We start from the raw sequence: 14,112 nt of genomic DNA on the forward strand, positions 1-14,112 counted from the left end.
TGACTCAAAAACACAGCTCTGACTGTCCCCTGAATCCTGCAGAAAGTATAATAATTATCAGACATAACCCCATAGCCTGAACAGCTATACTGGCTACTGTGAATTTCTCTATTTAATTTCTTAGCTAAGATGCCCAGAAATGTTGCATGGTTATCATAGGAACAAAATTATGTTAAAAAAAAAAAGTTTCTAGCACTTTTATACACTAGAGAATAGCCAGTAGTCTATTTTAGTATGCTAAAGGAGTTTTTATAAAGTTTGATATCAAGAAGCCTCAAGGCTGAGATTTAAAATATCATTAGGCAATTTTCTGTAAACAACATCTGAATTATTTGAGAATGCAAATGACTTTCTAGAATGGAATCTTGGTGCAGTTAATTTTCCTGTAATAAAATCTCATTATTTTTAGACTAGGTCTAGAATTTTGAGTGTTCCTTACTGGTTTCAATGCTTCATTTGTTTGGGAGGCTGGTGCAATTTTCAGACTGAATGAAATGGGATGAAAATGGTACTATGCATCTGACTTGTGGTTTGATGAAAGTACTTTAAAAATTACTTTCAATATATACTTTTTTTTTCCTGTGTAAATTAAAATAACTGACAGGTGGTTAGAGAGTAAGGAAAGAATTTTGTATTGCTTCTTCAGCAGCAATTCTTGCAGAGTTAACTATTCTTTCTGCTGTTTTCATAAATCACATCCCTGTTTATATTTAGTTTTATCTCTGGAAATTACATACTTAATGTTCTTAGGGTCCAGCATAAAGTATCATTTGTCATGCTGCATAAAATTAAGATTCCATTTGATGTTTATTTCCCCACAACTCAATTCAACAACACAATTCAACTTGGGCTGAAACTACTTGAAAAAAGTTACCAGCCGCTGAAGAATTAAATGTAACAACAGGTAGAATGCTGAAAATTGATGACATTGAAGGTATTAACTATTCAAGCATTTTGCTCTTAGTGATTCCGTTCTTTTTTTCTACCCTTACCTGGATAAGGATAGCGACGAGTCACTTAAAAATTAGCAATCTAATTTGGGAGGAGCCTTAGATAATTTTCTTCCATTGTTTTTGAAACAAAGCTTTCCATGCTTACATTGTTGAAGCACTGCATATTTCTTCAAGTAACAGCAAGAGTGATACCTCCAAGTCAGACATCTGCTGATGTCAAGGATCTTTGCAGCAGTTCCTAAACTGAGTAGTAACAGGTGATTAGGAATTGTAACAGAAGACTCTTCAGGGACACTTGTACCTTCAGAGTACCAGTATGATGTTCTGTTGTGGGTACGGCTCAGATAAAACAGAAGACATGCCACGTCAACTATAAGCAGTAGAACCATTACTACCAGGTACCTGGCACCAGACCACTGCTCTACAGAAATTATTTTATGTAGTTAGTTATCCATGTCAAATGACTAAAGCTGTATATTTCAGGAAAGGAGAGATGCATTGAGAAATGTCCTATGCTATATTTACCTGAACTCTAAGCAGCAAAACACTTTTAAACTTCTTTGAACAAAGTCATCTCCTCTATTTCTTGAATCCTGTTGAACTTACAGTTCAGAAGAGAAAACAAGCTTGAATGAATACTAGTTTAATCTGTCCCTTTTAGCATAGGTTGTTAATGTTCAAGGATAAAGCTCACTGCATCTGAACATGGCAACTTTTGGAATCTGTTGTATTATAGTGCAATTTATCTGCACTTTAAGTAACATTGGTATAATTGTCTGGTACTCATCAAGGAACCTTGATGCCATTTTGACTTTCCTGAATATTTCACATTATGTCAAATCAGACTTGCAAATTTTAATTAAATATGTTGTTATGGATGCTTTTCCTACAGGAAAATAATGATTACAAATTCTAGTGTGGTTTCACACTCTTTAGTATTCTAGTAATCTGACATGTATTTATTTGTAGAGACCTACAGCTACAGAAAATATCCTATTCCCAGCATCCCTTGACCATTAATCTGAAAAGTCAACAGTCCTCATCTGTAAGATAAGTGAACTTGTGTAGTCCCTAAGTTAAATGTAGAGGCTTTGACTGTTGCTGTAATTTTGATGTATTTCTGTTATAATTCATTATCAGTTACATTAAAAAATGGACTGTAATTTAATTTTAGTTAGTATTTTATTTTCCAATCTACCAATTATCTTTCCTATTATAGCTTTAATATTATTAATTTAATAATTTCATATTAAAAAATAAAATTAGGTTGAACAGTGTTCTGATCTGCAACATGTAATACCCATAATGTTTAGGAAACTATTGAGACCGAGGACAATTTGAACTTGTTTTGAATCTTTCCTAATCATGCTGACCATTATCGATTTTCCTGTTTCCTTACAGTTCTTTATTTAGATATATGTTTTTCTCAATTCAACAATATAAAGTGAGGATGGAAAGTTGGCTAAGAAATTGGTTGTAAGCAAAAGAGTTATTGACCTTCTGTACAGCAAATAAAACTTAAAAAAAAACCAACCAAACAAATAAATATATTACCCATTGCACTATTTACTCTTTTCTCCCAGATGATTTTCTACATGTCTGCATTCATCTTCTTATGAAAAATCCCTGTATTTTTTGAAGAAGGGTTATCATCTTCCTTTTACAGTACTTACTAGAATGGCTTACAGTCTATTCTAGTTCCTAAATTAATTACTAATAATAACTATTTAAACACGCAGCAGTAGATAACTATTTGAAGTAACAGGAGGCAAGCTTTTATACTCTGGACTGCAATTAAATTTGTAGGCTGTTTATTTGTAAAAATACCAAATATAAAAATTATCTTCTGTAAATGATATATAAGTTTTTTTGCTCTGAAAGAGTGAAAATTTAATTGGCCTGGTCATTTCTTCCAGTACAATAGAAGCTCATTTTTGCTTCCATTAAAGACTGTAAATGTATTTCTACTCACAGGCATACAAATCTATTTTTCATCTTGCTATTAAAAAGAGGTTTTGCATTAGTCAGTTTCAGGTCTCCCAGGGCTTAGTTTGTCCTCCTTATTTTGGGAAGAAGCTTGTTGCATTAGGTTTGAGTAGGAAAAACAACCAAAAATCCACATACATACATGGTCCCCTCCCCCTGATAAGAACAGTAGTAACAGAAGTAAGTTAAATGCAGATCATAAAAATTCTTAAACTGTGAAACTTCAGTCTTGCAACAATACTTGAATGAAAAGGAAATTAAGCAGAGTTTAATAAGAAGTTTCAGGTGTCATTTAAAAAAAAAAAAAAAAAAAAGAATCTCAGCAGGGGCCTATTCTACCTTCTTTTGAAATATAAACCAGAATGTCTGAAACTGAACTTTTCAGCACACAGTGAGGAGTCCTCCCCTCCTCCTCCCCCTCTCATAAAGCTAAGACATCAGTGGGGAAAATTAAGAGGTGAAAGTTTCTGCTTTCCTTCATATTTTTTTCCTTAAGAATGCCCAAAATCATCTGACCTTTGAAATTTAAAATTACATTGGGAAAAATATTTACTGTAATCCTATGCCTGAAACAATCTTTGCCATTTACTTAGGATTTTTAATGCAGTTTGTTTATTCTATTACCACTGTCACCCCTGCTGTGTTCTGTCATAATCCAATCAACTGCAAGAAAAGTATGCTACTCTTTGTAAAGTAAAACAAATCAAACTCTTCATTGTAAATGTCAAGAGCTCAAGTTTTACCTTGTTTGTTAGTGAAACATAAATATTAAAGTGAGATTTTTTTTCTTTTACTTTTTTTAATTTTTTAAATTTTTCTTAAGCTGCAGTTATTATATCAGTTGACTATTAGCTAATATAGGAATTTTTGCTTCTTAATTCCCTGGACTAAAAATTTGACCTCTCCGTGCATAGTAGCAGAAGGAAAAAGTAATTTGTTAGTACATTGGAATTCTCACTCTCTGCGTAAGTGATGGCTTGTCAAGCTTTGAGAGTTTTGGTTGGCATGTGTCCCTTATAAATTTCGAGAGTATTTTCCAAATGATTTGCTGAAATGTGAATTATTTCCTTGAATGAGATTAGAGAACATTTTAAATTCACCTAAACCACCGTATAATGTTCGTTTAGATTAATCTTGGTTAGAACTCTAATTATCTCTAGTCAAAAAAGGAAAAGTAGGAAAAGTAGTTTGATAATTTAGTCATGTTAGTCCCATCTCAAATATCACTTCCATTTAGGAATATAGCAATCTAGGAATATAGCAAACAGCATCTTGTGCATGCTATTTTTATGTAAGGTCATGATTATCTAAGCACCAATATTTTGCTAAACACAACAAGAAGAAGATAATTTGAAGAGCCTGCAGTAAAAGTTATGCTGCAAAAAGATGCCCAGTGCATTCAAATGACTTTATATGTTTCTAATTATGGTAGGTACAGAAGCCACTTGAATCTGACTGCTTTTGTCATTATTAAGAAAAATAGCCTTCGAGTCAAAGGCTGCTTAAAGGGCGCCTAATATTAAAGATATGGTTAAATAGTACTTGAATTGTGTTTCAACCAATGCTTCAACTTTTGTTTCTGAAGTCAAGAATTACTCTGAGAACCACTCTCTTCAGATTTTTAAAGGAAAGAATGAAATGTGACTTATGGGCAATTTCCAGAAACCGGGAGAACTTTTGGAAGTGGTTAGTATTAAATAGGCTAGAAAAGAACCCAGATAGAAAGCTGATACTGGATAGTCTGAAAGACCATAGTGAAAGGGAACATTTAGTAAATTTGTAGAGTCAAATTACTGAAGTAAGTTAGTGAAGCATCTTTTTGGTGCAGCTGAGTAAGTTACATTTGGTGCAGTTGCTGGTATATTTTATACCATGAGTGTTACTTTTGATGTACAGCAAGCCATAGAAGTAGGAGGGGAATATAGCTGAACAGCAGCTAAAATGAGTAATACAGAGCAGGAGAAGTTGTGAATGATGCTGACAGAAATTCTGGGTGAGGTTCTGTGCCCCAGACAAAGTTTGTCTTAGGGTTGAGCAAAAGAGAATGCTCACAGGTACTGTTGGAGTGGTCCAAGGAAGGTTAGGAGAGCCATGTATTCTGTACTGTGAGGACCTTTGTGGTATGAGCCAGAGGTGAGGATCTTAGTCACAGACAGAGATGGAAAATAAAGTCCTTCTACTGTTGTCCATATTATAATATACGTATAAGGTCTGCATGAAGTTATCTATGGCTTGGGTATATATAAAATAAGACAACATGAGTATTTGTTTCTAAACAATAGTAAAGGAAGAATGATTTGATGAATGATTGGTAATTTAATTGTAATTAATTTTTTTTCAGTGAGTAAATAGCTGCCACTTACTGCATTCATCTTATGGGGAAAGAATTTCAGGGTAATTCTGGAAAATTCCCAGTATCCTGATAGATAGGATATTTGTAACTGAGACATAGTCTGAAACCAGCTGTAGAAAAACAAAAAAAACAGTACTAATTATTATTGAATTTTTTTCAAAATATAGGAGGAGCAGATAATAGATTTCATATCTTTTTTCCTAATTTAGAAATCTAGGTTTTCATTTTTCCTGCAGGGGGATTTATTCTGTCTAAGATGCAGCAAACAAGGTTCTGGTGGTGAAGGGGCAGTTACTTCAATGGTTCCTCATGTGGCAGCAGCAGATACCCACAAGTATCTCAGAGGACTCCCATGACTCCCTCAATGATCTCTGACAGGATGCCCAGAAAGTCAGGAAGAGACTTAAACCACAGCACTTTCAACTTCAGCCTGGAAAATGTCCTCACAGGAATTTTATCTAGGCTATGTAGAAGTTCAGTCAATACCAATATAATTGACGAAACTGAGGAATGGTTCTTACCCAAATATTTTATTCTGAGGAATGTAAATATATGGCCTCCTACCTATTGGACAATATGAGGGCTCCCCAACCAGAAGTGGTGGTAGAATATTGATATATTCATACTACAAATATGAGACAAAGCTGCATCAAGAGTAAACACTGAGATGAGACTGATACTTTGATTTAATTTGAAAGGTAGGTGAAGATGTTGATGTTTAATTTTTATTATTTTTACTGTTTTCATTAATTAAATTTTCATATAGGATATATTACTCCTCATAATTATCAAGTGTACATTTTCCAGTGAAAAAATGAAGGAATCTTCTATTTCTGTTTCTCTGAGCTGAAACACACTTTACTCATAACAAAAATAGAAGGTATTTGTATGGACTGGTAACACAGGAAGCTTGCATTTTGAACTACAGATTGTTGCATTTGGTTCTGGAAGAAAATAAAGTACATGGTTAATCTTTCATTTGCATTGGTGATTTAGCTGGTCAGGACATGTGGACATGTTTAATATATCACCTGGCTATAAAAATGAAAACAGCATTTTTGTATTTGTTCATTTTAAACAATGGATAGAAGTCCCTTAGTTTCCAAGACAGCTCACAAATGGTTTTACATTTGACTTATATATTAGTAGAACACTGAGAATAGTAGAACAGCACAAAATCTATCACAAAAATAATCACACTCTTATTTGTTTTTAAATTAAAACATTTTTTTAAATAAAAACACTCATGCTTTTCTGACAAGCCTACAAGAATGTCTACTTGACAAAATTGTCCTTACAGCTTATGGCTATCAGATACTTTACTAATAGCATGTTGTCCTAGTTTAGGGCAAATTAGGGAGGAAAACTCTAAATGGGGGTTTCTCAGGGAAATGACCCCTCTCCACCAATTGGTCCAGGAAAGGAAAAAAAATTCCTTGGAGAGAAGTGGACAAACAAACTGTGCTCTTCTTCTTCCCCCCGCTCTTGCTCTCAAAGCCAGTCTTAAAGGTGCAGAACTTAATATATAACATAAACCAGATGATTGGGGGTACCAGTATCATAAAGTCACCCCAAAACAGGTGTGTTTTTATATCTTCATTATAACAGTCCTTTCTAGTTTTAACATTTTTCCTATATAATTTTCAAACTTGTTTCTGGCACATGAAAATGTTGACTAAACAAGCAGCACTGTATGGCTTGGTTTGACACTGATAGTTGGTACATTTCTCTAGTCTCAATCTTGTTATGAATTGGGATCACAATGAAGAAGGTTAACATACCCTGCTTGAGCAGGGATGTTGGCCCAGGTGGCCCACTGTGGTCTTTCCTACCTTATCCATTCTGTGATACTGCAAGAAACTAACTTCCAGTATTTGTTTAGTCATCTTGTTTTTCCACATGAAAAATGCAAATATCTCTTGTTTAAAACGAGATAAAACACAAAAACCCTTCATAATTTTAAAGCAGAAATAAGTGCATGATGTGTTGGTATTCTCATTACTGATCTCAAATGTTTAGATAGGTTAAGGTAGTTCCTTGGAAGTATTTAATTATATACAAATAATTGGTGAAAGTTTAACTTTGGATAGGCATTATGGATAATTTTCTATGGTAGACATTGATAGAAAATGTGTTTCTCTTGAATAAATAGTAGATTCTCCTGAACAGGAGGTGTTAATTTTAATGTAATACATAGTCCATATGAAATTTAGCTCACAAGAAACTGATAAAAGCAGTGACAGATTCAGATGGAAAGAAAGATCTGTATGATCAAAGGTAATTTTCTCCACCTATGTTCCTATTTTTATGCCTCTCTGCATATATTATTTCTGATTGTTGTAAAGTCTCATGCTTAAAACTTTTTATATATCTATGGATAACTTCTATTCCTGCATAAATCACTTCTGTTAAATTAGTCAAACACACAAAAGGGTTTTCTCGGTATGCAGACATGGGTGTTAGGAAAAAAAGCATAATGGTAGATCAGCAACTTTCCTTTTAATGTCAGCATAGGGCAATGATATCAGCTTGCAGCAGACTTAAGCATTTGAGTAGAACCAGAAGGAAGAAATATTTGATTACTAAATATGCTGGTGCTAGGCATTGTTATGAATATAAGCATTCATTAAAAAGTTCAATTTCTTGCAGGGCTTGGTGTCTCAAGATATTGTCAGGCACAATAACATTTATCAAGCTTTCAGTATAGCTGCTGATGGACTAAGTGGTGTTCTTGGCAGACTTGCATACAATAAGAAAAAAAAAACAGAGTAATTTTTTTTTACTGTATTGAAGCATTTGTCAAATAAAAAGGTAGCCAACATTTGTCTTCCCTTTCCTTTGGAAGGAGTGCTATGGATTCTTGCACCTTTTAGATTAAAAACAAAAAAGAATTCTATAAAATGTCGGACATACTGGAAATAATCATTGCAAAACTGCCCAGCATCACACATGCTAAATAATTTTCTTGCCAGCAAACATCATGCCTGTGTACAGCAGTGCTAATCTTGGAAGCAGGAAAGTTGATGAGTTTTCTTTAAGACCTTAGGAGCTTTGGCTGTTTTCCTCATGTTCTTACAGACTTCAAGCAGTAAAAATCTCAAAAAAAAAAAAAAAAATTTAAAAAACCCTAAAAAATGGACTTTGCTATCCTCAACAAAATAGCAAAATAGCGGTTACTTTGCAAGTAACAAAGATTCTTGGAATTGTTTTCTATCCAGTTGCATATGATTGTCTTGCTATGTGAAATCATCTTCCTCTTACACCTTTCTCAAAGAGAGGTGAGAAGTGGAGTGGAACCATTGTCATCTTCCAAGTTCTGTAGATACAGCTGAACTAAAACTGGAAGTGACTTAAGAGAATCTGATTCATCAATGTAACTATTTTCTTCTCTTGTGTATCTCTTTGATGTTGCTTCTGGCTGCATGAGTTTTTTCCTGATCCTACAACACAGATTTTTTTTCTCCCCATTGTGCTGAGAGACTATCTTTAAGCATTTGATACCATTACTTTCAGATGAACCTCTGATAAAATAACTTCAGACCCAGTACATTTGCATAATTCTGTTATGAATTCCAATGATGTTTCACAATTAATTCAATGAAGGAATGTGATGCTTTTGCTTGATGTTTGCATCATCTTCAGGCAGAGCTTGGTTTCAATTCATTTAATCCAATCCACCTAGGTGCCATGTTAAAGGGAGCTGCATGTTTGCCACTCCTTCTAGCAGCAGAAACACATCCCATACTATAGAAGCTGATGACTTCTCCTAAGTTACCAGTGTGAAAGGGCAGATTCTCTGTCCTTGCATTTCTTATCAATGTGCAATTATTTGGAAGATGGTTGGTAAAACTGCACAATTGTTGGATTCTTGGCTCTGGCTTTGAAAAGACTGTTGGATATGACATTTTTTGAGAGACAGTACCCCTGTCTGAGTTAAGCAAAGGAAAATTTGCTTCTTGTGCTGAGTTTTCTGAGTAACTGTGGGGAAGAAATCTGCAAGAATCAAATTCTTCGTGACTTTATGAAGATTTATGGTTATTTCAATATGTTTTCTGTATTAGCAGGATGTCATGGTCCTTAATTCATAATCAACTTGTGGCTTATTAAATTTTCAGTTTAATATATCTCTTCTTAAATTCTGTAGAATAATTTGTAGCATAGATGAATGGAAATTACCTCCATGCACAATACACTGATGTTATCAAGAATCCTGAAAATATGTGTTCATTTGTCTTGCTTTGGAACATGAAAAAAGCCCTGCATAGTCATTTTAAGGACAAAAAAAAAAGCATATTGATTTTAAATTTCCATTTTTGATCTGCACAAACTGAAGCAGATATTTTGCATTTGTACTTGAGTGAGGCTGCCCGAGGTCAGTAGTTTAAACAGGAATTCTTGCCTCTCTGGGTCACAAGTCCATAGGCCTCATTCAGCTTGTCCGTAGATTCCGAGTATAAAGACAGAAAGCATTAAAAGCTAATGATTTGCTGTGGTTGTGTAAGGTTCAGGTTGGAAATTTTAAAAATAAATAAGCTCTTCTATTCTCAGTCAAATCAGCTTTTATTTGAGATATGTAGGTAATCTTTCACAGAACATGCATTTGGTAAAGAAAATCCCAGTCTTGTAGAAGAAAAATTTCACAGGGAGAATTTCTGATTAGATTGACAGTTTTTTTTTATTTCTGACATCATTGACAAATCAGATTAGATCAAAACTACAGGTTTGGTTTTTTTAACATAATGCTTGTGTTCTGTCCAACTCCATTTTAAATACTTCTTTAAAAAGCTGAATATCAAAATTCTCTAAATACACTTTACTACCTTTTCCAAGTTTTATAGGAGGCTAACAAATGTTTTCACTAACATAAAAAAAGGTAAAGGGTGTGTGCAATTTCTTCTGTTTTCTGTCTGAAATCATGTTGACTACTATATTTCATCTTCATCATATTTATTTTTGCATTCATTACACCTTAATTGTTGTCCTTTATCCTACTCTATCTTCTGGATTAAGGGGAAGGAGAAAAATCTTGTTTAAAAACAAAACTTTTGGAACCTCAACCACTGTTCTATTGCCTTAAACTGAACAAGGGCATTAAGATTTCCCTGCTAATGAACTGTACAAGGTGGAGTTCCTTTCTCTGTGTCTGTTTTTTTGCAGGGTTCTGCCTTTCATGTTAGTTATAAAATGGTGTAGGTTAGCTCTAAGATGTAATTATCCAGTTTCAAAAGGTCAGTACTCTGTACTTCATTTCCACCATTCACCTTTGCAATTATCCACTTCATTGACTCTACCTTGACCTCATTCTGTGCTTCCACCATTATTCTGATCTTCCTATTAAAAAGTAAAATTCAGTGCAAGTCTGCACAGATATTTTATGGAGAGAAAATATTCACATTTTCAGGGAAAATTAAAGATCTCAAGTTTTTTTCCCATGTTGCATTTTTTTTCTTAAGCTTTCATTTTTCTTTATAAATGAGAATCTGGAGTTCCACACAACAGCATCATACAGAATGGAATTTCCCTGTGGCTGCTTTGGGTTAGCTGTCCACTCCCAGCTTCATGTGCAGTCCAAGTCTCCTTGCTCGCAGGGCAGTACAAGAAGCTGAAAGTGCCTTGACCTAGTGTAAGCAGTGCTCAGTAACAATGTGAATTTCCCTCTGTTATCAACATTATTCTCATACTAAATTCAGAACATAGCACTGTACCAGCTACTAGGAAGAAAATTAACTCCTATCCCAGCTGAAATCAGGACTGTTAAATATGTAAATTTATCATAATTGCATCTTGGGTGCAATGAATTGAACTTTTACAGGCAACGGTAAATAAATTTATCTTTGACATCAGATCTTCATGTGATAGTCATCTTCTGCCTAATTTCTTAACTGAAGTTCAACCTTGGATGGTTTTGTAATTTCTCTCTGATGTCTGACAAAAAGGAATTTGTATTGATTAGTGTCAACACTGTGAAAAGGTGAACTTTCAGGCTTAGAATTTCAGCGGTATATTTTGGCAGGTGCTTTGCAAGAAGACAAGGTTTCTCATGTTCTGGAACTTTCATGGATACTGGTAATAACAAATATGCCTTCATATTTATTTAGGAAAAAACATGGAGCTTGTGATTGTAGTCCAGTGGACTGTGTTCAAATAACTTGCATAACTTTGCTGGGGAAGAAAAAATATTTGCTGCTAAATAGGGGTATGTGATTCCTTAATTTCCAAATATTGTACAGAAATTCAGTGGATAGACTTTAAAGACCACATTAGGAACACGTGAGCATCAAACAGTTACTTGTGTGTTGGAGTTAGCAACTTGCAGTCTGTCACTCTGGAGCCTCTGTAGTTGTTTGATGACCTGTGCCCAGGACTGCAGACAGTGCTAGAGGTGAGGCCACACCAATACAGAGCAGAGAGGAACAATCACTTTTACTGTCCTCTGAAAATCTGAATGAGCCTCTTTAACTTTATTTGGTTTCTAATTGTTTTTATTTACTCAGAAACAGTGTGGGAACAGACACGTTTGCAATTTGATTAAGCTAGATAATGACATTGTTACTATTCACAGGATCAGAATTATGTTTCTCTTATGCTGCAACAGATCGTTCTCTTTGCTCTACGTGCAGTACCTTTCCATTATTTGCCAGAAATGGATTTTAGAATAAAAGTAACCAACAGAACTGAAAAAGAACACTTCTATGACTCTTTCTAAAGCCTTCTTGGCACAGATATACTGTTTCTTCAGTGAAGAAGTATCTCACAATGTTTTCAGTCTCCATTTTTATCAAATAATCGATTTCAGTTCTCACAGAACGGAAAATTGTAAAAAGTTCTTAAAATTTTGACCTTTTTTAATATATTAACAATTCTCTTATTTTTTTCACCTCAAAAAACTGGAACCTTTTATTTTCATAGTTTTTAATATATTTTTTAATCTCCTGTTAAGAACCAGCTAATAATAACAACTTGTTAACAGTAAGTCCTTGCCTATAATAATCTTCTGATAAATGTTCCATTTCCAGGTACTCCTGATAAGTACCTGGTTTGTGTTATAAACATAAATCCACTTTACCATTTTTTCATCTGAAGTCTAAGAAGTATTTAATGCAGCTGTGACAAAAAATACTATGTGGTTGTCTCTGAAAATAAATTAGTTCTTTGATAATTACTCTATATGACTTAGTAATTTGTCTTTTTGTTGATATATTTAATTCACCCTATATGTGGGTTTGATGAACAAATTAATAAAGTTATGCCAAAATAGGATTACAGCATTAGCCATAAAAGATAATATTTCCCTTAAGACTATTAATCATAACCACAAGAAAAAGATTAGCATGAAAACTTAAAAATCTTTCCTCTGATTATGAGGATAACTGTATGTAGCACTGAAGATATACTTTAAAATCTCTTCAGTTTAATGACCATTTATTTCTATCTTTCTAAATTGTGAATAGAAAAACATGCTGACTTTTTGTCTTTTGAGGAATAAAAAGAGAACTTTGACATGGTCAAGCCAAAATCAGTCTCAGTGTTATTTAAAACATTTCATTATTTTTTTAATACTATCTTTCCACAAATAGCAGGTAAAGAATAGTATTTTGTTATCAGCTACTGTATAAAAAAATTATCTATGCTTTATTTTTTGAAGGTACATTTGATGAAAAATTTACTGTCTTGGTTATTTTCTTTTCAAATTCAAATATTTAACTTCATGAAACATGTGAAACTTACACCTTGGGCTGTTTTCTAAGGTGGCCACCTTACTCTGAGGTGAAGCTATTAGCCTCACCCAGTGAAAACCAGGGGGTTTTAATCAGATTATTCCTCTTTCTTTTTTTTTTTTTTTTGTTATTCCTCCTCCTAACCTCAACCTTCCTAGCTGGAAAGAATGCAGTGCGAGAGTGCCTCTGAATGGGGAAAGAGAGAGCGACTAGAAGCAGAAAAACAAAGTTTGGAAGAAGAGACCAGAAAACTAAAAATGCAGGTAAAAGAAATCCAGGAACCTCTGGAGACAAAAAAAAAAAAAAAAAAATGAAGCAACACTAATTAACTGAGTTGTGATCATTAAAATGCACAAAGTAGTTTTTGGTTAAAAATAGGCTTATTTTTACTTAATTTAGTAGTATTACTTAGTTGGATTATTTAAGGAGCATTCACACCCAAAATTACTATTTCAAAATGTCAAAAATTGTCTCTAAAACAAAGATTATACAATACAAAGAAGCCCTTACTGCATTCCAGACCTGAACAATTGGGCCTCAGTGACTTAGAATTTTTGTTAGGTACAGAAAGAGAAAATAATACCTGTTCGTTTTTAAAAGAAGCAGGGAGAAATTGCAAGTATAACAAGAATAATAAGCAAAAGTGAGGATTAGGAGGAACAGAAGAGGTTAAGGAAGCTTTGTGAGCTACTGAGTCCTGATGAAAATCAAAGCAAAAAAAAAACCTGAGAAATAATTTCTATGTCTTGTTGAACATCAAATCTCTTCTTAGGAGAACTGAAGGAAGTGCCCATTCTTTTTTTTTTTGTTTGTTTCTCCAAGGATCTGTTCATTTATTTTACTGCTAAAAATGACTTGATAATTTATTAAGAGACTCTTAGCCTTTATTTTATAGTTTTCTGTGCTGTTAATTAACAGTATTCCAGAAGGCTCCCACTTTCACTGAGATTCTGAAAGTATAAAAAAGAGAAAACAAAAAGGCCCCCAAATCCACCAACCAACCAATCACTAAATGTACATATCCCATGCTACGAGTTGCGTAGTGGGAAACAGTAACTTTTCTTCATTTGCCTAAATAACAAATATTTTTATCTAATTTACG

General features: G+C 33.8%; 1 protein-coding gene across 2 annotated transcripts in view; it reads left to right on the forward strand.

The window, feature by feature from the left end:
- Positions 1 to 14,112, forward strand: part of CCDC102B (coiled-coil domain containing 102B) — a 136,990-nt gene that overhangs the window by 28,446 nt on the left and 94,432 nt on the right. The window contains exon 5 of one of the 2 annotated variants that reach the window (XM_088066168.1): positions 13,169 to 13,273. The exons of the other annotated variant lie outside the window; for it this stretch is intronic. Within the exon in view, the coding sequence (XP_087922294.1) occupies positions 13,169 to 13,273 (105 nt within the window). The remainder of the gene's footprint in view (positions 1 to 13,168; positions 13,274 to 14,112) is intronic. 2 annotated transcript variants of the gene reach the window in all.

Source organism: Pseudopodoces humilis, chromosome 1 (genome assembly GCF_049639895.1).
Source record: "Pseudopodoces humilis isolate 2021_Gansu_Grassland_sample_001 chromosome 1, ASM4963989v1, whole genome shotgun sequence".
Lineage (NCBI taxonomy): Eukaryota > Metazoa > Chordata > Aves > Passeriformes > Paridae > Pseudopodoces > Pseudopodoces humilis.